The following is a 21,450-nucleotide window of genomic DNA, read 5'->3' as shown; positions in this document are numbered from 1 at the left end:
ACTAGAATTTGTAATCGCTGAAATAACATCACATAAGCTCTCAGTCCGGGAACTCTCATTTGGTTCCTCCTCCCCTGTTGGGTGCTTCATTTTTTCTTTTTTTCTTTTTTCAGGCGGTGTAAATTTCTCTTGTGCTGCTGCTTGTGTGTTTTTGTGTACTGGACGACTATTATGTTGAAGTGTATTCCCGTTTTGCTTGCCGGCTGAAGCAGCCACACAGTTCCCACGGAGTAGTGTGCCTAACTTTTGCTTATTATCCCCCCTGTCCTAGCGGCGCCTGACGCTGCAGACATTGGACAGACAGCAGAGTGACTCACCTGCAGTTCACGCAGCGCGTCTCGGAGCTGCTCCTCGGTGCGCAGGTTGCCCGTCTCCTTGTCCGACTGAGGCAGGTAGCCGTAGCGCATCAGGTAGTTTTGCTGCCAACACACAAAAAGGCGCCCGTCACTCACTGTCCAGCACACATATCGAATGTACACATATATACATCTATATTTAACGTAGTTTAAAAATGGGCACGAAGGTGGACCAACCATTTTTTGCAACTTCATGAACACTCCCAATACCAACATATTTTCAGTAACGTTTGTTACCATGGGGAGGGGGAGGAGGGTGACTTTCTGCAGACCCTAATAAAATTTACAAAAAACATCAGATTTGTTAATTGTTGTTGACTGATATTAACAACAGCCTTTTCAGAGTGGTTGTGGTGTGTTTGTGGCGTTCAGAGCGTGAAAATATCTTTAGCACACTATTAGAACACCAATGCACTTTCAGCAACACGTAATACCAAGGGCGGGGTGCTTTATGACCACCACAAAAAACTTTTATAAAATGTAAGTTTCGTTAAGTATTGTTAGCGTTTACTCACAACATACTTTTTAAAGAGATATTGCTGTGTAAGTTGGGACATGCATCGTGAAAAGTTACATATACTACTGAGACTTAAATTCGTTGGTTAAGTTTCACTGAAAAGTTTAAAACACTTAAGGAATCTTGTAGAAGACTAAAATATAAAAAATAAATAATTTTTTCAAAATTTTGAAACATAATGTAGGTACCTAACTAGGACACTCTATTGGTATTGCGACTGTTAATCAGTGGGATAACGGCATCGACTTTTTTTTTTTTTTAAAGGAACTGTGTCATGACAGTAAAGTGTGGAAATACATAAAATGTAAGTGGGAAATCCGAGTTCGGATCCCGATCCGGCACAAATTTTCTTGTCGTCGTTCCATTCTACAGCTGATGGTCTCTGTGATACTGTTGCAACCGTTTGAATGGTGTGCCTCCGGAACTTTATTCAATTCATAATTGAAGACATAACGGTCGCAGGGCACCACGACCACTTCCAGTGTATAGAAAGAGTGGACTCGTCTAGGTCACTCCTTTATTTTATTAGTTAAACTGTTTCTACCCGTATTTTTACATCATCCTCCGATCCATTAAATGCTAAAAGGGAAACAAAAGGGTGTGCGACAGAACAAAGACAGTCGCAAAGTGACATAAAAATGCAACAGTGGCAGTACGCAAAATAAAAATAAAACAGCGCGAAGCAGGTCATTCTGTTTTACCGCAAACCGTAAATTGTGAATTAGCAAAGATTCGGTTAAAACTGCTTAAGTTATGGGAACTGAACTACGAAGAAAGTTACATGCACATTTTGATGCGGCTTCTGCGTCCTTATATAATAAAAAACATTTTCATAATAAGCTAACAGTTTAAAGTAAAAACCAAAGAAATATAAAGATTAAAATTACATATACACATGTAATTTCAGACTTTGGTGGTTTTAGCTGAATCTTTGTCACCTGGCGACCAGCGCTTTCGGTAAGATTTGCCTCATATTATTTTGCAAACTGCCACTTTTTATATTTTTACGTCACTTCGCTACTATCTTTGTGCCATCGGACCCCCTTTTCTTCCCATTTTAGCAGTTAATGAATGTGAGGATGAGCTAAAATAATCGGTCGAAACTGGTTATCAAGTAAAATAAAAAGTGACCCAGAAGGTGTTGGTCTTTCTATTTATTCCATTCTCTATGGTAACTAGCGGCTCCGAGGCGAGCGATACTCGATGTTTACGCCACTCTCACAGTGTGGAGTAAGCTTTAGGGCGGCGCGCAATTCCAACACAAAAATTCCCATTTTCAATATATTTCCACTCCGTAATTTCTTGGTCATACCTACAAATGGGTTCTATCACTGAATTTGTTTCATACACATTGTGGCGAGTAAAACAGCCATACTTCCGATTTTTTATTTATTTATTTACTTTTTTTAAAATCAAAATTTACACCTGTATCCCGGTGGCAAATGAAGTTACGAAAACCCATTGGTCGCTATTAGTATGGGTGAACAGAGATTACAAACATCTTTAACGAGTCAAAAAGTATATCAGGTGAAGGATCGCGCTTAATAAAACACGATAGACAGGGAAGCATTCTTCGTGTTGATCGCTACTGTACTTCTTTACTTAAAGTTACATTTATACATTTGTATTTTATGTCTCAGTAGTCAAGATCACTAACGTAGAGCCGAAGTATGGGAAAGCAGGTAGCGTGGTGGAATACTGATGATTAAACAATTTTCATCGAGAGTATTTGGCCGGCAAGAGGAAGTGAATTGGTGGCGTACGATTTCTGTCACCGGTAGGTGTGGCACTAGCTTTTGGAAAGACGTGAGGTATCTACGGCATCCGTTTTAACTTCTTCCTTTCTTACAAACCGCTTTTATCAATAACGACAGAGATACAAGCGTAAACTGTGAGACAGCTCATTGGAGTAGTCCACACAATACAAAATACACCCCACAACACTACATAGAGAACCGTAATGGGTCTCTAGTACAGTACTTCAGTATATGATACTAACGTCTCCGTACAATGATTCGTGTTCGAACTAATGACTTGGCAGCAAATTGTGTATACCTAATTATAAAGCTGTCCTATATCTGTAAACAGTTATGAACACCGCAGTGCCTTACTAGGCGGGGCCCTGTTGGAAGTGCCATATCTTGCCATCCTTCGATCTGTAGAATACCTTACCCAGCCAGTTACAGTGTCACATGCTTTTAACGGGGGTCGAAACCGACGTCCAATCTGGTACCTTTTTCATTGTAAGTGGTAAGACAAGCGATAACTAACGGAAGAAATCCTTGGACCGACTTAGGTCTGAACTCGGAACCTTTGGATTTGTAGTCTCACGCTTACTCACTTTGTGTTACATAACAGAATATTATCTTTCCGGCATACTTTTCTATTTATTTTTAAATTCTTATAATGAAACAATAACATTACGATGTTCACTTTGTAGGATATTGTGCCTGACGCTAAAAATCTCGAATAAAATGCATGTCACCCATATGAGAGTATACCGTGCTTAACAAAATGTGAAAACAATCCTTCATTCCATAGTATCTTCGACGCGTGAGCTTTTGGACAAATGAGGCTTCAGAATGCTTACCCTCGACATGCCATTCGTGAGTTACCAAAAAAATGCGTTTCAGCCGATATATGTCAGGTATTTATCGTATTAGCAATTAGAAGAGTCTTCGAGGTGACTGCTGTGGAATACTAGTGATGATATTGAGTGATTGTAATGCTTCAGGACAGCAATGTTCACGTGGCGTATGTCGGCTGGGATGACTAACTACTAGATTGTGTAGGTTAACGCCCGCTGCATCGCTCATGTAGGCTGTATGGTTTCCACAATTTTGTTTTTGTCTTACTTTAATCGAATTTTATGTTGCTACGTCCATTTCTCAAGTGCAAATTTACACACTGTGCCAACAATTTACTGTCAAATACCAAATTTCGCAGTTCTAACTTCGAAATTGCTTTAATAGCTACAAATTCGCAGAAATCCCACGCCTTAGGGGCGGAATTTCAAAAAATCCCTTCTTAAAAGATGTGAACAGTATAACATCAGTACCCTCTCTAAATTTCAAGTTTCTATCTTTGTCGGTTTACGCAGGGCGATGATGAGTTAGTGAATCAGTGAGAACCTGTTTCACCCCCTCAGAGATTGAATCTCCAAAAATTCTGACACATAATGTTTTATTTTTAATAGAGAGACCAGATAACAATTTTCGTAGTTTTAGCTTCAAAACTGATTTAATACCGACATATTTTCAAAAAAAGCTTAAAAGCTTTTTGTCCATTATTTCACCCCCTTATGGGTGGAATTTCGAAAAATTACCTCTTAAACGATGCCTACACTGTAAGCTCAACAGCCTCTCCAAATTATGAGCTTCTATCTGTAGCAGTTTGTGGTAAGCGATGATGAGTCATTCAGTCTGCCAGTCAGTCGGTCAGGACATTCCTTCTTCCATACGAAGATTAGCGTCCTGGATGGAGGTGGTGTCCGCAGTACGAGATGACCAAGGTCAGTGGCATCATTGATCCCGTACCGCACAGCGTAAAACAAACCAGTTCACTGAATCTGTGAAGTAGCGCTGTGGTACCTGCATCTGACTTGTGAGTCATTTCGCCAGAACGAGGTATACAACATGTGGAAAGAATGTAAAGTAACGCCACGGCACAGGCTTACAGTGCTATAATCTGAAACCTGCTTCCCTGCCCCCCCCCCCAACCCCCTCACCTCCTCTCAGAAGGTGGTGGTTTATGAATTGTACATGCGGTAGACGCCACCTAACGTGCATCGCGGGATGCGCTTCCACCACGGAAACTTCTCCACAGACCAGGCATCAGAGGCTCCACAACTTATTCGTGCGACTCAACATCAGAAGGTCGGACAGGGCCGTCTAGTGGAAAAGCGCGTGCCTGATAACAAGTCGTGGGATCGAATCCCGGTCAGACCACAAAAAATTTCCGTCTGCCTTCACCTCGCACGACATGAGAAGTCTTCACGGACGATATGTGCTTCGAATTCCAACTCCCTGGTGGATAACTAAACTAGACTAGGAGCACACAAGTCACCAAAATGGCATCCAATCGAAAGACTTGTACTCGGCCATTGAGTCACACGTAATTACTATTATTGTTATTATAACAGCAGACGATCTAAATCGCTTTTCCGTTCCGTGTGAATGGCGTCTCAATCAGCAACTTCTACGGTCGCAGGTTCGAATCCTGCCTCGGGCATTGATGTGTGTGATGTCCTTACGTTAATTAGGTTTAAGTAGTTCTAAGTTATAGGGGACTGATGACCTCTGATGTTAAGTCCCATAGTGCTCAGATCCAATCAGCAACTTGCTATATGCGGGAGACAACGCAACTGAGTCACCAGTTTCTCACCACTCTGGCTATAAAATACAACTATTGAGAATAATCGTGACCTTTTGAAGAGATTTCGCTCTGACATATATGAGAGTACTTCTCGGAGGGCTTGTGTACCACGTGCTCTCTTCGTCCTGACACTTTTTTTTTTTTCAAATCATTATGTATACACCAGATACGTAACGTGGTACCAGCTGATGTAGGTTTCCGCACCTCTCTTCCCCTTAGAAGTAAAGCGTTCAATCTAACGCTGTACCATTACTGATCTTTACATACTCTGGACTTCAGCGTTGATATTGATAAAGTACTACTTTCTATATATATATCTCCTCGGATTTAGATCTCACAAAAAGCGAATCTGCGAAAGAAATGCTATACTCGGTATCTTTCTCTTGCTTTAACATTGCAACGAGGCGGACGCAATAGATATTCTCCACAAACTGACTGTTAAAATGAAGTAACCCAACACATTTCATATTTATAAAAAAGGGAATCTTGAGTGCATATGCTGTTTCGCTGGCTAGCTTGTGTTATTTTCCTTAACTGAAGACGTAGTATTTTAACAGAGTTTGAGAAACGATACTAGTGAGTGGCGAACTCGTATTTGTCCTAAATAAGAACTACAGTTGATCAAATCGATCACCCGGATGTGACAGACCTCATGCTGTCCATTGATTGAAAATTTCCTCGTATTGCCTGGAGACCCATCGATATATAGTTCTGGTATATCACTTTCGATGCAACATATTTACACTACATGTGTTTCTTATCCTGACATAAAGACAGTCGTCTGCTTGTCTGCTGACTTGTCTACTATCCCAACCGAGAACAACTGCGACAAAGAATTTTCAAATCTTCGACAAATCAGGCCTCTCACCTGAAAAGTTTAAGGGAGGATGTCAATGAGCTTCAGATGGTTGGCTTGGCCCATGTTCCTTTGTGTAAGTAATAAGCCGCCCACATAAGGGGCAGTGTGCCATAAGGGCACTTTTCCGAATGGCTAGGGAATTTTAAAAGATACGAACAGCGTATTTGCGTCTACAAAGCCAGAAATCTGAAGAAAACTGCTAATACACATTCTTAGGGAATTATTGTCGCAGCAGTTTCGCATGAGAAAGCAGACATCTTTCAAACCATGAGAAGATATCCAAAAAGGGCGCTGTTGACCATGCTGCTGAACAGTTTAAATATATCACCATCATCATCATCATCGTCATCTTGAAAAAGGGTTAAAATGGTTTTTATTATTAATATGTTATAAAATACGGCGAGCAGGATACGAGACTACATCATGTGTGCACCCAAAACGAGAAATTCAGAAAAAACGGGTATCTCTCCCCCGGATACCATCATATTTGAATCACGAATAAGATTATATTCACTGCTATTTATTTGATGTCTCTGCAGTTCCGTGAACGATACGGTTGATATTGTTAAAAAGTGCTTTACCAAGAGTTTAATTTGCGAGAAAATGCCCGGATAGTCTAATATTCTCTCGCGTTAGATATTTGGTGCATATTTTTTGACTGTAACCGTGTCACTGTTTGTGAGATTTTTGTATTTCAGGCGCTTGGTCGAGATCAGTATCTGCACCGGCGCTGTTAGCAAGAAACAGGGCTACCTAAACGCGCAACTGCTATCAGTACATTTTTATTCTGTCAGATCTGTTTATGCATGCGATGCTACATCAGCGCTGCTCACTGTAAAAGTGTATGACGGAAACTTTAAATGCGTCAGTAGCAGAAGGGCGCACAGTCGAAAAAACTGGAAGGCGACGTATCCCAGAAGATATTGGAACAAGAAGGAAGAAAACTGTCAGACTGCATGAGAGATGTAGGGCCGAAGAAAAAGTCTCGCGTGGCACAAGAGCGGCGTTTATCAGATGCTGGGAGAGGAACTAGGTGGGAGGGGGGAGGGAAAGGGGAGGGGGGAAGCAGGCGTCTCCCGTGAGAACCGTCCACAGAGCACACGCAGGCCGCAGAACAGCGTGACAACCCCTCGCCACACCTCACCACACCGTCGTCATGTAATCACCTACCCCACTCTATCATCCATCCATACACCTCTTACGAGGTCTACCAAGTTCTTTCTTTCCAGCCGGCCGATAATTCATTATCTTTTGTGGCAGTTTGTTTCCTGTCACTCTCTCAACATGATCCTTCCATTTCATTTTATTCTCTTCTATCTTGATATTAACTAAAAAGATTTTAAAAACTGGTCTTATTGTTTCATTCTTTATTTTGTCTATTTTATTGCAACCTCTCTTACATATGTCTTGTATACGTGATTTTTTTTTTTTTTTGTTACTGTCAATGACTATATAGAGAAGTAGCTGCAGCCATGACTTTATAGAAGTTTATTTCTGTTTCTTTTCTTGTTATTCTTCCCAAAATTTTTCTAGTTGTTACACAGATTGCTTGATATTTATTTTCTTCTCAATGTCTTTGCCGTAGTTAAAGCTACTATCACATTCCAGATAGCTCAAATGGTATACTTGTTCTAAAATTTTCTCATTTATTATTATTTTCGATCTGAGTGAATTCTTTCCTTTAAAAGCCACTATTTTTGTCTTCCTTGCAGCCGGCCGGAGTGGCCGAGCGGTTCTAGGCGCTACAGTCTGGAATCGTGCGATCGCTACGGTCGCAGGTTCGAATCCTGGCTTGGGCATGGATGTGTGTGATGTCCTTAGGTTAGTTAGGTTTAAGTAGTTCTAAGTTCTAGGGGACTGATGACCTAAGAAGTTAAGTCCCATTGTGCTCAGAGCCATTTGAACCATTCTTCTTTGCAGATATAATTAAGCTCTAATATGTTGCATTTCGACTCAATCTATGTCTACATCTACATCTACATAGATACTCCGCAAGCCACTGTTAGGTGCGTGGCGGAGGGTACCCTTTACTGCTACTTGCCATTTCCCCTCCTGTTCCACCCGCAAATAGAGAGGGGGAAAAACGACAGTTGGTGCGCCTCCGTATAAGCCCTAATTTTTCGTATCTTATCTTCGTGGTGCTTACGCGCGATGTATGTTGGCGGTAGTAGAATCGTTCGGCAGTCACCTTCAAATGCCGGTTCTCAAAATTTTCTTATTAGTGTTTCCCGAAAAAAACGCCGCCTTCCCTCCAGGGATTCCCATTTGAGTTCCCGAAGAACCTTCCTAACACTTACGTTTTATTCGAACCCACCGGTAACAAATCTAGCATCCCTCCTCTCAATTACTTCGATGTCTTCCTTCAATACGACCTGGTGCGAGTCCCACACACCGAACAGTACTCACTCAAAAATAGGTCGCACCAGCGTCCTATATGCGGTCTCCTTTGCAGGTGAACCACTCTTTCCTAAAATTCTCCCACTAAACCGAAGTCGACCATTTGTTTCCCCAGCACAGTTTTCACTTGCCCTTTCCACCTCATATCGTTATGCAACGTTAAGTCCAGATATTTAAACGACTTGACTGTGTCAAGTTGGACACTAGTAAAGTTGTATCGTAACAGTAAATGTTTGTTCTTCCTACTCATCTGCATTGACTTACATTTTTCCGTATTTAGGGCTAGCTGCCATTCATAACAACAACTGGAAATTTTGCCTAAGTCACCTTGTATCTCCTACAGTCATTCAATTAAGACACCTTACCGTAAACCACGGAATTATCAGCAAACAAACGCAAACTGCTGCCTACCCTGTCCGCCAAATTATGTATGTATATAGAAAACAACAGCGGTCCTATCACAATTCCCTGGGGCACTCCTGACAATACCCTTCTCTCTGATGAACGCTCGCCGTCGAGGACAACACACTGGGTTCTACGGGGTGTTCAAAAAGCCTCTCCGCAGCGCCGTATGATTACTAGCCGCGCGTGCCGTATGATTGTTCGCCTGCCTGGATTTTTCAACGAAACAATAAACGCACAACGATACTGCAGTGATATTCTGTACCCATTCATAGGAGAACTTGTGTTAAGTGAAATACTGAACGGTTATTTTCAACAAGATGGTGCAACCGTGCATACAGCTCGCGTTTCAATGTCACTACTTGCACATGTTTTTGGCGATCTCATAATTTTACAGGAACTTTGGCCTCCACGATCGCCTGACCTAACACCACCTGAAAAAATGGTTCAAATGGCTCTGAGCACTATGGGACTTAACATCTGTGGTCATCAGTCCCCTAGAACTTAGAACTACTTAAACTTAACTAACCTAAGGACATCACACACATCCATGCCCGAGGCAGGATTCGACCACCACCTGACCTGACAGCGAAAGCAACTGTCTATAAAAGCCGTCCAAAATCCATCGATGAATTGAAAACTGCAATATCCACTTTCACTGCTTCTGTTACAGAATAAATGTTACAGCTTGTGGTTGGAAACATTATTAGATGAATTGAACTGCGTATTCAACAACGGAGGGGAGGGGGGGAGGGGGGGAGGAGACACTTTCAACATTTAATGTGAAAATTTGTAAGCAAAAATGAATATTCAATAAATTAATAACTTGTATTTCACTGAGTTTCATTTCGGTATATTCACTGCGGCATATGGCACGCGCGGCTAACAATCATACGGCACTGCGGAGAGACTTTTTGAACACCCCGTATTATTTAAGAAGTTTTCGAGCCACTCACATATCTATGCACTTATTCTACATGCTCGTACCTTCATTAACAGCCTGCAATGGGGCACCGTGTCAAATGCTTTGCGGAAATCTAGGAATATGGAATCTGCCTGTTGCCCTTCATCCATAGTTCACAACATATCATGTGAGAAAAGGGCAAGCTGAGTTTCACACGAGCGATGCTTTCTGAAACCATGCTGATTCGTGGACATAAGCTGCTTAGTCTCAAGAAAGTTTATTGTATTCGATCTGAGAACGTGTTCAAGGATTCTGCCGCAAACAGAAATTAGGGATATTGTTCTGTAACTTTGCGGGTCCGTTCTTTTACCTTTCTTATACACTAGAGTCACCTGCGCTTTTTTCCAGTTGCCTGGGACTTGGTGCTGGGCGAGAGAAAAAATGGTTCAAATGTCTCTGAGCACTATGGGACTTAACATCTGAGGTCATCACTCCCCTAGAACTTAGAACTACTTGAACCTAACTAACCTAAGGACATCACACACATCCATGCCCGAGGCAGGATTCGAACCTGCGACCGTAGCAGTCCCGCAGTTCCGGTCTGAAGCGCCTAGAACCACTTGGCCACCGCGGCGGGCGCTGGGGGAGAGATTCACGATAAATGTATGCTAGGTAAGGGGCAAATGCCGTAGAGTACTCCTTGTAAAATCGAACTGGGATTCCCACCGCACCTGGTGATTTATTTGTTTTCAGATCTTTGTTTGTCTACGCCAGGTACGCTTATTTCTACATCGCGCATACGGGAGTCTGTCCGATGGTCAAATGACGATATATTAGTACGGTTCTCCTGCGTGAACGATTTCTTGAACGTGAAATTTAAAACTTCGTCTTTCGTTTTGCTATCTCCAACTGCTACACCAGACTGGTCAACAAGGGACTGAGTGGAAGCCTTAGACCCGCTTAGCGATTTTACATACCATCAGAATTTTCTAGGGTTCTTGGCCCGATCTTTTGCTAAGGTGTGACGGTGGTAGTTGTTGTATGCTTCGCGCATAGATCTTTCCACAGACGCACGAATCTCTACTAGCTTTCGCTTGTCTTTGTTTGTACGTCCCATTCTGAATGCTCTTCGTAAGTTATCTTCTGTTTCCTGTCTAATTTTCTGGTCATCTTAATGCTACGGTATATCCTATTTTAATTCCTAGGTGTATTTCATCTTTCCACTCCATAACTGGGTTGTCAGTATATAAATTAAATAAAGTGGGTCGAACACCATGATTTATTAAAATTTCATCCGACATTTTCGAACCTGATCTTATAATTACTTTCGTCTTTACATAAAGCCTCTCTGTGACATTAATAAGATGTTTTGGAAAACCTTTTATTTCCAACATTTTTCACAAAAGGTGTCTCTTTCCCTCATTAAAGGCTTGCTCAAAATCAATACTTGCTAAACGCTTTTCTAAGCCAAATTCCCGAAGGTTTTCAATAATTTGTCTAATTATAATATATTACCATTACAAGAACGTCTCTTACTGAAGCCACACGATTCACCATAAACTCCAAACACAGTTTTCTACAGCTTAGCGGATACACGTCGAGTCAGAGGCGACTTCATACTCGCTAGGTAGCGACTGTGAAATTGCTGTCTCGGTCAAGGTCGTTCTTGATGGATTCGTTGTCACTTTCCTCTAATGTGAAGTGGTAAGTATGTGTATGTACAGCGGCCGTGACTTACATCCTTCCTGCCACTGTGAGCTGAAGAAGGAACTATTCCACGGCTAACACTGAAACATTTACACGTGGCTCCCTCTTCCTCCCCCCCCCCCCCCTCCTCCACCAGTGTGTGAAAATTGCCCAACACCGGGTTCAACAGACCACATTTTAATTCAATTTTCTGTCGTGTGGGCTGGTGTGCGTCTTACACAGGACCTGCCAACTGTTTTAAGTGATAATGAGACGAGTGTGTTACGGGTTTTAAGGTTTTTCATGTTGTCTGGCCTTCATCGCAAATATATTGGGGGGGGGGAGGGGAGGGGAGGGGTGTTAACATGTTTCAGAGTGTCTGGGTTAACCATTATTATTTAGTGGTCGTATATAGAGTTGCGATCTACAAAACCTACGGTTCGATAGTTTTGATACACAGTACGTAAATGACGTAGTAAATGGTAGGATTACCGGTGGTATTGATAGCACTGGTAAGGAAAGAAACATAAATGAATGTGTGAGGCAGAAATCGGTAGCCGATGACTTCTCTTCGTTTGTTTCTTTTGCATATAATTAGAACTACGCATCGGTCAGTGTTAGTCCTTTGTGTGTTTTATATCCCTACAAAATATAAACTCCTTTTTTATAAGTAACAACAACTAGTTGATCACGTAACTTGTGCGCTTTTTTGTAACGAAAGCAATTGCTTTTGATGTAACTGCAATTTACATTCACCAAAGTTTTGTATTCAACAGAAGTTCTTCGTCATGATCAAAGGCAAGAGTTTCTTGTTATTATTGATACTGTGAAAGTTGTTTATGAATAATGGCTCTGAGCACTATGGGACTCAACATCTATGGTCATCAGTCCCCCAGAACTTAGAACTACTTAAACCTAACTAACCTAAGGACAGCACACAACACCCAGCCATCACGAGGCAGAGAAAATCCCTGACCCCGCCGGGAATCGAACCCGGGAACCCGGGCTTGGGAAGCGAGAACGCTACCGCACGACCACGAGATGCGGGCATGAATAATGCAATTACGTTTTATCTAAGATCAAGAACTTATTGAAGCAGTGTTTGGTATGTTTTTCTTTTGTGGTTTTTTAGAATTAAGTTTTTAGAACAAACTGCGTTTTATAGCGCTATTTGATATATCTGTTTTTCTGTTTTGTTTTTGGTTTTACTGCCACAGCCCTCTGTTTGACGTTACAAATTAACAGATTACAAATAAAGCCAGAATTGACAAATTCAGTTTTGTCGTAACTAATGTGTATTTGTATGTAACAGACAGGAAGATAACTGCGTTCCTCAGGTTATCTGGCCCTTCATATAGCCTCACTCAGTTTCTAGTAGGGGAATCTAGGAAGACACCGGTCGCACACACACACACACACACACACACACACACACACATACACACGCACGCGCACAAAATTGATTGAAATGGGGTAACACCCAATAGTTATGCAACAACCTAATGTACAGGTAACACAGGAAAACTACGGTAGTTTGGGCTAGTCTGTGGCAGCCTACAGCAGGTCGCACAACAACAATAGTATCGTCCTTGCTTAAATATTTTTTTCCAAGTATTTGATAGTGGTTTTTATAGACTCTTATTTTACATTGTTTTTGTCTGGTAGAATGTTACTGTTTCTTAAGTCTTTCCTTACATCTTTGTTGTTTTTTATTTCCTGTTCACCGTGTTAGTTTCTTGTTCCTGTTTGGTTAAACGGACTGTTGCTGTTTTAATCGGTTTTAGCTACAATCGTCTCTTTATGAGTGGGTGCTCATGACTCAGTAGTTTTGCACGTATAAAGCATAATACCCATGATAACAAATCTAGCATTATCATTATTTACCATATTCACCAAAACTGGACTTGCCGGTCGGAGTGGCAGTGCGGTTCTAGGCGCTACAGTCTGGAGCCGAGCGACCGCTACGGTCGCAGGTTCGAATCCTGCCTCGGGCATGGATGTGTGTGATGTCCTTAGGTTAGTTAGGTTTAAGTAGTTCTAAGTTCTAGGGGACTGATGACCTCAGAAGTTAAGTCCCATAGTGCTCAGAGCCATTTGAACCATTTGAAGTATCGAGATTTTTAAACGAAATACAGAAAAATAAGATTAGAAGTAAACAAGTTGTTTTTTACAATTTTATAAAAGTTTATTTAAGTTTTCAAGGCTGAGTTCAGTGTAGAAATACTTTGCTCCTACACTTTAAAAGAACCTTTCTGACAAACACGAAAAATGAGGAGCTGTTCTGTGACATACGGAGCTCACAGAAACGACAGTCCTATTCCAGTCAGCAAGTTTTTCCATTGGCAACAATAATGATAACAGCAACAAAAATAAGCAGCTATCATCACATCCCAAAGAGTCATACCATGCAGGCGTTTCGTTAAAAAGTGAATAAAAAAGTTAGCAAACATTTTTAAAAAAGCCACAGAAGGAACGAAGTGAATATGTTTAACGCCCGATGACATCAAGGGCATTATGGATAACCAGGTGCTAAAATTGTAGGAAAATGGGAAAGATAGTCGCTCTGGCCTTATTTTTCATGATCCCTGCAGACATTCGTCGGAGGTTATTTGTCTCGGCGCAGAAATTCTGAATCAGAATGGCTGGCCGGTAACTTGAACTTCACCCCAAATCCAATTAAGTGCCATAACCATCTCGCCTGTTAAAGTGCAACCTCTCCGTTCTGATCTCATCTTGAGATTATCACGTTTATCTGAACACTGACCGCAATACAAACCGGCATCGGAACCTTCTGCTTTAGCAACGCCACAGAATGGGATGCTGCAGCGAGGAACCTCCTGATTCCGCCGCAGTGGACTGATAGCGCCACTAGTCGGTATGGACAGCAGCGCCCCTAGCGGTAGACGCAGCAACCGCGTGGGGCTTTGCTCGGCAGATACATTACGCTGGACGTTGATAAAGGCTTATCCCACTAAACCACTTTGCATTTGCGGCTTATGGTTACATCTGTTTCACCTGCGGACAGCTTACTTGATCATATGGCTTAGCTCGTTTACATGCAGATCGAAAACTGTGCTCAGATCTTCGACATATCAAATATCAGCAATGGATGAATATGCTGGATGAATGAGACGCGTCAGGCGTATTACGATATGTTTTTCTACGTTACCGGTACGTTACTATTAAGTGCAATACAATGAAATGGTTTAACATAACGAAAGGCGTATAATCGTGCTAATATGATTTATAAAACACCAAACTTAAAACAATAGGCCTAGTTTCAACATTTTCGCTGAAGATGAAGTACAAGAGGTTGCCTAACAGAAAGATCTTCCGTTCAGTCTTCAAACCTTCCACATTACGCACAAAATATCTGATAAGCTCTGGCGAATTGCAGAATACACGTGTAACCATGTATTTCACTCTTTTCTGTACTCCCGCTACCATAATGTAAAGTCGTCGTAGAGGCTATTTCTGCTTTTAGTATTATATTTAACTATTTTTGCTATTTTCTGAGAAAGTAGATATGTTTGTAACGCTAAAGTATATATAGTTATGAAAATACCGCATTTTTGAAGAATTCTGCAGGATCTTCAAGAAGTAGCAACAGATGTAATAGTTAGCCATAACGTGTTTCCGTATTCTGAAAACACTATCCACGTGACTTCAGTTTCGCCAAAACTTGATTCTATAACACATCAGCGAATGGAAATACACTCAGTAAACTGTCTCTTCATTTTTAAGTAACCTAGAGCAATAATCGTGGGTAGGGAATTAAGGCACTTCATTAATATTAAGCAGTGGTCTTTCCAGGTACCCATGTACTCGAACAGTGATCCGAAAAGCTTAAAAATTTCTCTTGCTTGTATTTTATTATTGGAGCAGACTATTTTTAAAAGTTGTATGACAAGTGCTGATGCATATATTACATCCTGTGAAACTTTAATGATAATACTTTCATGATAAGCCTTTTCAGTAAAGGGACTGATACCCCTTTTTTCCTATACTTGAGTCACCTACAAAAATGAAAAATTTTCGTCTTCTACAGTGCAATCGAGATATTATTTATATATATGAGAATCAATTGAAGACTCAAAATACAACCTTAAGATAACCCATGTCTGACTGCCCGAAATACTGAGTGCTTATTGCTGTGTGACGGACGTGGAACTGGTACTGTCTGCTTCCTGTCAGCAGACGATATAAAAGCCATAAGCCTGCTGTGTCTACTATGCCACAATGTTTTGACTCTTGATGACGGTAATAATTTCTGATTTGTTGATTTTAGCACACCATATGTAACGGTAAACTAAACTTGTTGAGTTGGCAGTGATTTCTGAAATCAAAGAACCTTGTTATTCAATTTGTTCTATGCGCTACATACTTGTAAGGTCTGTTCTATATGACCTCCTCGAAATACTTTGCAAATAATGGCATTAACGAAGTGAATCGATGATTTATTAGTAGTAAGAAATTAAATCAAATTCACATCAAGATTAAAGTTATTAATCTACAATTCAAAAACTATTTAGAAAAGTAAAAAAAAATTATAGAAGTGTAAATTGACTGGTAATGGATAGGAAATCTTGCAGCAATCATCGATATCCGAGTAATAAATAACAGTGGATTAGGATGAATAGTGAGAAGAAAGTTTATGATTGGAAATCAGTACGAAGAATAATCAGCGTACTTTGGAATCTCTTTAGACAAGGCACCTGTTTTGTGATTAATGTATTGTATAGAGACGTTACCAGCGAGGGTTCCTAGGAAAAGAGGAATAGCAAACTTGCAACAGACAAAACGTTTTCCTTGAAATAGCTTACAGGGATACAAAGGAGGAAAGCGCAATAAAATCCGTAGAAGAAACAAAGGATAGTCTTTTAGCCCTAGTGTAGTATGAGCCTTTTGAGAGTAGTAGTGCTCAAAACCTTATCCAGATATCCTGATTAGACTGTTCCACGATTTCTATACATCGCTTTAGATGAATGCTGGGATTGCTTCTTTGGTAGTAGTTAAGGACAATAATCACTCTTACAAATGAAAATGTGACCGAGCGAGGTGGCGCATTGGTTAGCACACTGGACTCGCATTCGGGAGGACGACGGTTCAATCCCGCGTCCGGCCATCTTGATTTAGGTTTTCCGTGATTTCGCTAAATCGCTCCAGGCAAATGCCGGGATGGTTCCTTTGAAAGGGCACGGCCGACTTCCTTCTCCGTCCTTCCCTAATCCGATGAGACCGATGACCTCTCTTCCCCCAAACAACCCAAGCCCAACAAATGAAAATGCACAGCCACGGATCTGTTCGAGAATGTTCCGTTACATTCGACATAGCGAAAAAAGAGTTTCAGTCATACAGGTGGACAACTGTGCAACCTTTATTTTTATTTTTGAGTCATTAGTCTTCTGAACGGTTTGAAGCGGCCTCCACAAATTCCTCGCCTATGCCAACATCTTCTGCTCAGAGTGGCACTTACAACCAACATCATCAATTAGTTTTTTGTTATATTCCGATATCTGACTTCCCGTTACTTTTTACCCTCCGCAGCTACTTCTAGCAGCACGAAAGTTATTCTCTGAAGGCTTAACACACATCTTGCCATCCATTTCCTTCTTCTTGTCGATGTTGTTCTCATTGTCGTTTATGCATAGCACTCTAACATTTTTTTATCTTATTAATCTATAGAACTTTCGGTATCCTTCTGCGGTGTCACGTCTCAAACGCTTCGATTCTCATCTTTCTCGGTTTTCCCACAATCCATGATCCACGTCCATATAACACCGTACTTCAAACGTACATTCTCAGAAATTTCTTTTCAAAACTAAGGCAGATGTTTGATACTAGTCGACTTCTTTTGACCAGGAATGTCCTCTTTGACTGTGGAAGTCTGCTTTATGTCCTCTTTGTGTCATCAGTCAGGTATTAATTTTATTCAAATGAAGTTGAATCCCTTAATTTCATCTCCGTCTTGTTTCCCAGTGTTGTTGTTCATCGCTAATCTCATTTCTGACACTCCTCAATATTTTCGCCTTTCTTCGTCTTAATCCCTAGTGTGTGCTCATCAGACTGTTCATTCCATTTAATAGGTCCTGCAGTACTTCTGACTTTCACGGAGTGTAGCAATGTCAGCAGTGAATCTTATCAGTCATTCTGTGTCGCCCTGAATTTTAATCCCACTCTTCAACCTTGTTTCTTTCCGTCATTGGTTCTTCGACGTACAAACTGAACTGTAAGGGTGAAAGGCAACATGTCTGTCTTAAACCCTTTCTAATTAGAGAACTTTACTCTCGGTCTTCCATTATTATTTTTCCCCTCTTTGTTTTTGTCTAGATTTTATATTACTCGTCTTTCCCTCTGGATTACGCCTGTTTTCTTGAGAACTCCAACAACTTGCAGGATTTTACTTTGTCGAACGCTTTCTTTATCTGATATCCTGTGAAAGTGTCTTGATTTTTCTTAAGTCTTGCTTACATTATCAGCTGCAATGTCAGAGCTGTATCTCTGGTGCCTTTACCTTTCCAAAAACCAAACTGAGCGTCATGTAACAGATTCTCAATTTTCATGCAATTTTTAAAAAAAATAATATTCACAATCAGCATGTCTCGAAACTGAAACGTCTGATAGACGACGTTAACAGTCTGAATCGTTTGCTGCAACTATCGCGAAGCAGAGGTAAATTTTAGGAACGGAGCTGGTCCTAGCAGCATATGCGCGTAATTCATGTTTCGTCTGGACGCTCTCGCCGTTAAACGAGCTGAAATTTCAGCTGCGCCCTTCCCACACATCGGGTGTCGTTTTCAGATTCATGTTACCGCCATTTCCCGGCAGGTCGTTGTTCGGGGAACTTCCCACGCGTAAATGTGGAAGCGATAATATCATTTGGAAATTGAGATGAACACAGCAATCCCAGAGGGGGCGTCTACGTGCTTGCTCTCCTCATACCAAATCAGTCGATGCAGAATCGATTTTATTACTACCAGCAGGTGCAAATTGCTTGAGAGCAGTTGCAATGGTAACTATCCGTAAATGGGTTCAGTAAATGATTTTAAGAACTTCATTGACAGAAGTTGGACACGTGCCAGGAAATTAGTTTCCGCGGGATTGAATCCGTGATTATTATATACTTTTTCTTTTTTTTTTTTTTTTTTTTGCAGCTAGAACCGTCTACACCGCTTATCGTAATTTTAATTTATTGGTCGATGGTCGGTGGTGAAGTACCAGACTACGAATCTAAAAGTGTCAGGTTTAATCATCGGTCAGTCCCAGGATTTTGTCTGTCGCTTATCACTTTTCTCGCCCCTGGCGATGTTTGTTAACGTGAAAAATGTCGAGTTTCGCCGTAGTTCCGAGTCCACATTAACTTGTAGGTCCGTATCTACATACACTGCCTGACAATAAACGTGAAGCACTCAGAAGAAATGGTCGGATATTAACGTAATTCCATACACACACACACACACCATCAGTGGGTGTATAAATGATTAGAATTGCAATTCTCTGTGGTAGGTGGAACGGCCAACAGAGTGCATTACTGTAGTTCGAGTGTAGTGTTGTTACCAGGACTGGAAGGGCATGTAAGGGGCGCGAACAGCGACAGACGTTGCTCCTTGAGCGCCATGCACTTCGCCTCGCTTAAAGCATCTGTCTCTCGTCCCCCATGCAGATCCTTTATGATCTGATTCCCTTCCCCGATCTCCTCCTGTTCCTTGAACGAATACGGATCCTCTACGTCTCCCGCAAACTGTATCCCCCCCCCCCCCCATCCTTTGGTTTCCCCAATCCTCTACCACCCTAGCTCGCTGTCCCCCTACCGTCTCTCCCCCTTCCCTTTTCACCCCACCCTCTCCTCCTTTCACCCGGTGGTAGGTCCCCTTTGGTGCAGTGATTTTTAAAGCCGCGCGGGATTAGCCGAGCGGTCTGAGGCGGTGCAGTCGTGGACTGTATGGCTGGTATCGGCGGAGGTTCGAGTCTTCCCTCGGATATGGGTATGTGTGTTTGTCCTTAGGATAATTTAGGTTAAGTAGTGTGTAAGCTTAGCAGTTAAGTCCCATAAGATTTTCACACACATTTGAACATTTTTTTGATTTTTAACATTTTCGTTGTGGTGTCAGTGTTTCGCCAGTGCTGTGTGCAGTGCTACGTTCCACCAGCACCAACAGTGTCGCCAGTGTCACTCATCTGTGTTCCCACTGTGGTGTTTCTTTGTTTTCGTGTCGACTCACAGTGCTCATCTTCTGCATGTGTGTGTGGCTCTCATCTGTGTTGTTTTTAAATCTATCATTTATGCTCATTTATTTTTGTTGTTTTTATTCATCAATTTACACCATTCTATGTTATGTGTTCTTTTCTCATTTCACTATGTTTTTCTGTAACTCTCTTGGCTGAAGAGTGGTGTACTGTGTCGCTGCCAGCCTGCCCCATTTTGGGGAGAGAAATAACAATAAAGAAAAAAAAAAGTTGAGTGATCACCCTGAAGGACAAGGAAATGCCACGTACATTCGTCGTTATCAGCACCTGACAAGAGATTGAAAGGGGCCTCTTCATTTGGGCGGCTGGTTGAATTGTGCAGGATGCAGATTTCTGTTGCATTCGACTCTGACAGTGTCCCGATGTTGGACTGTGTTGAAACATGAGGGCAGGCATACTCATTGTCAAGGTTTTGTTCGACCACATCTGGTCATCACAAGGGAGGATCACCGTACTGCACACCAAGCACCTCGCAATCCACTCACATCTTCAGCTGCCATCAGAGAACAATGAATGGACTCCCAGCAGCAGTAATCGCCGTCCCACACCTTTGGTCGGAGACTGGCAACAGCCAGATTAAAGAATTTAAAACGCCCAATTTGGGCTTTAAAACGCATGTCTTAAGAACTATGAGCACTTTTTCATCTTCGCTACTGTCAAATCGGGATGTGAAAAAACTAATTGGTTAAATCCGATGCCAGTATCTTAATTTTGAATAATCCGTATTTTTCGATATTTGTTTGCTCTCGGTTACAACAGGTTTTATTTCATTTTTTACTAATCGCTGGGTAAAAACTGGCATATCGATTAGCCATAGCAGCAGTGCCAAAATTCCTGATTTTTAGCAAAACTTTTTTCAGAAATGGGTGACGTTTATTCGTAAAATTTTCATCGCCTTGAAACAGTGGATTATATAGGAATTGGGAAAAGCGATCAGCACTATTTTAATAACAATGCCTACAGTTAGAAACTAGCAATAAACGCATGACACAAGAATCGGTAATTCATTGCAGAGAGAATAATGTACCTGATGCTGTGTGACGTGGCCTGTTAGACAGTACATCGGATGCATTGCAGAATGTTATCGTCCAAGTTAGAAAGTATGTCACGAAGAGCGGTAGCAATGAATTACAAATGGCTCTGAGCACTATGGGACTTAACTTCTGAGGTCATCAGTTCCCTAGAACTTAGAACTACTTAAACCTAATTAACCTAAGGACATCACACACATCCATGCCCGAGGCAGGATTCGAACGTGCGACCGTAGCGGTCGCGTGGTTCCAGACTGTAGCTTCTAGAACCGCTTGGCCACTCCGGAATGAATTGCAGTGCTCCATTTTTTTATGTATATAAGGTTAAAAACGGAAGGAGGTACAACAAACTTGCGGCAACATGTAAGAACAAATTAACAGTGTTTCAAGGAAGAGGTGGTAAATTTGATTGATATACGTACAATTTTATTAGGTGCTGAAACTTGGGGTAATAACTGACATATTAATTTTGGAGTTGCGTTACTGTAAAAAAACTGATACCATCCAAAAGTGACAATGGAGGGAAGTCATCAGCTTGTGACATTTCGCTCTCGCAGTAGCCTTCACCTTCGGAATCTTTTTTGGAGACAATGAGAGAGATTTCTGCCGCAGCCAGAACTCCCATATCGATCCCGATCTCCTGCTCCCTCACCTTCAGTAGAATTTTTCAATCTTTG

At 41.5% G+C, this 21,450-nt stretch overlaps 1 protein-coding gene across 2 annotated transcripts in view; it reads right to left on the bottom strand.

The window, feature by feature from the left end:
• LOC124715789 (matrix metalloproteinase-2-like) overlaps positions 1-21,450 on the bottom strand; it is a 912,762-nt gene that overhangs the window by 313,249 nt on the left and 578,063 nt on the right. For both annotated transcript variants that reach the window (XM_047243123.1, XM_047243122.1), the window contains exon 2: positions 318-419. In XM_047243123.1, the coding sequence (XP_047099079.1) occupies positions 318-419 (102 nt within the window). The remainder of the gene's footprint in view (positions 1-317; positions 420-21,450) is intronic.

Source organism: Schistocerca piceifrons, chromosome 1, assembly GCF_021461385.2.
Source record: "Schistocerca piceifrons isolate TAMUIC-IGC-003096 chromosome 1, iqSchPice1.1, whole genome shotgun sequence".
Classification (NCBI taxonomy): Eukaryota; Metazoa; Arthropoda; class Insecta; order Orthoptera; family Acrididae; genus Schistocerca; species Schistocerca piceifrons.
Note: the sequence above shows the minus strand (reverse complement) of the source record. Positions and strands in the feature narration are given on the sequence as shown.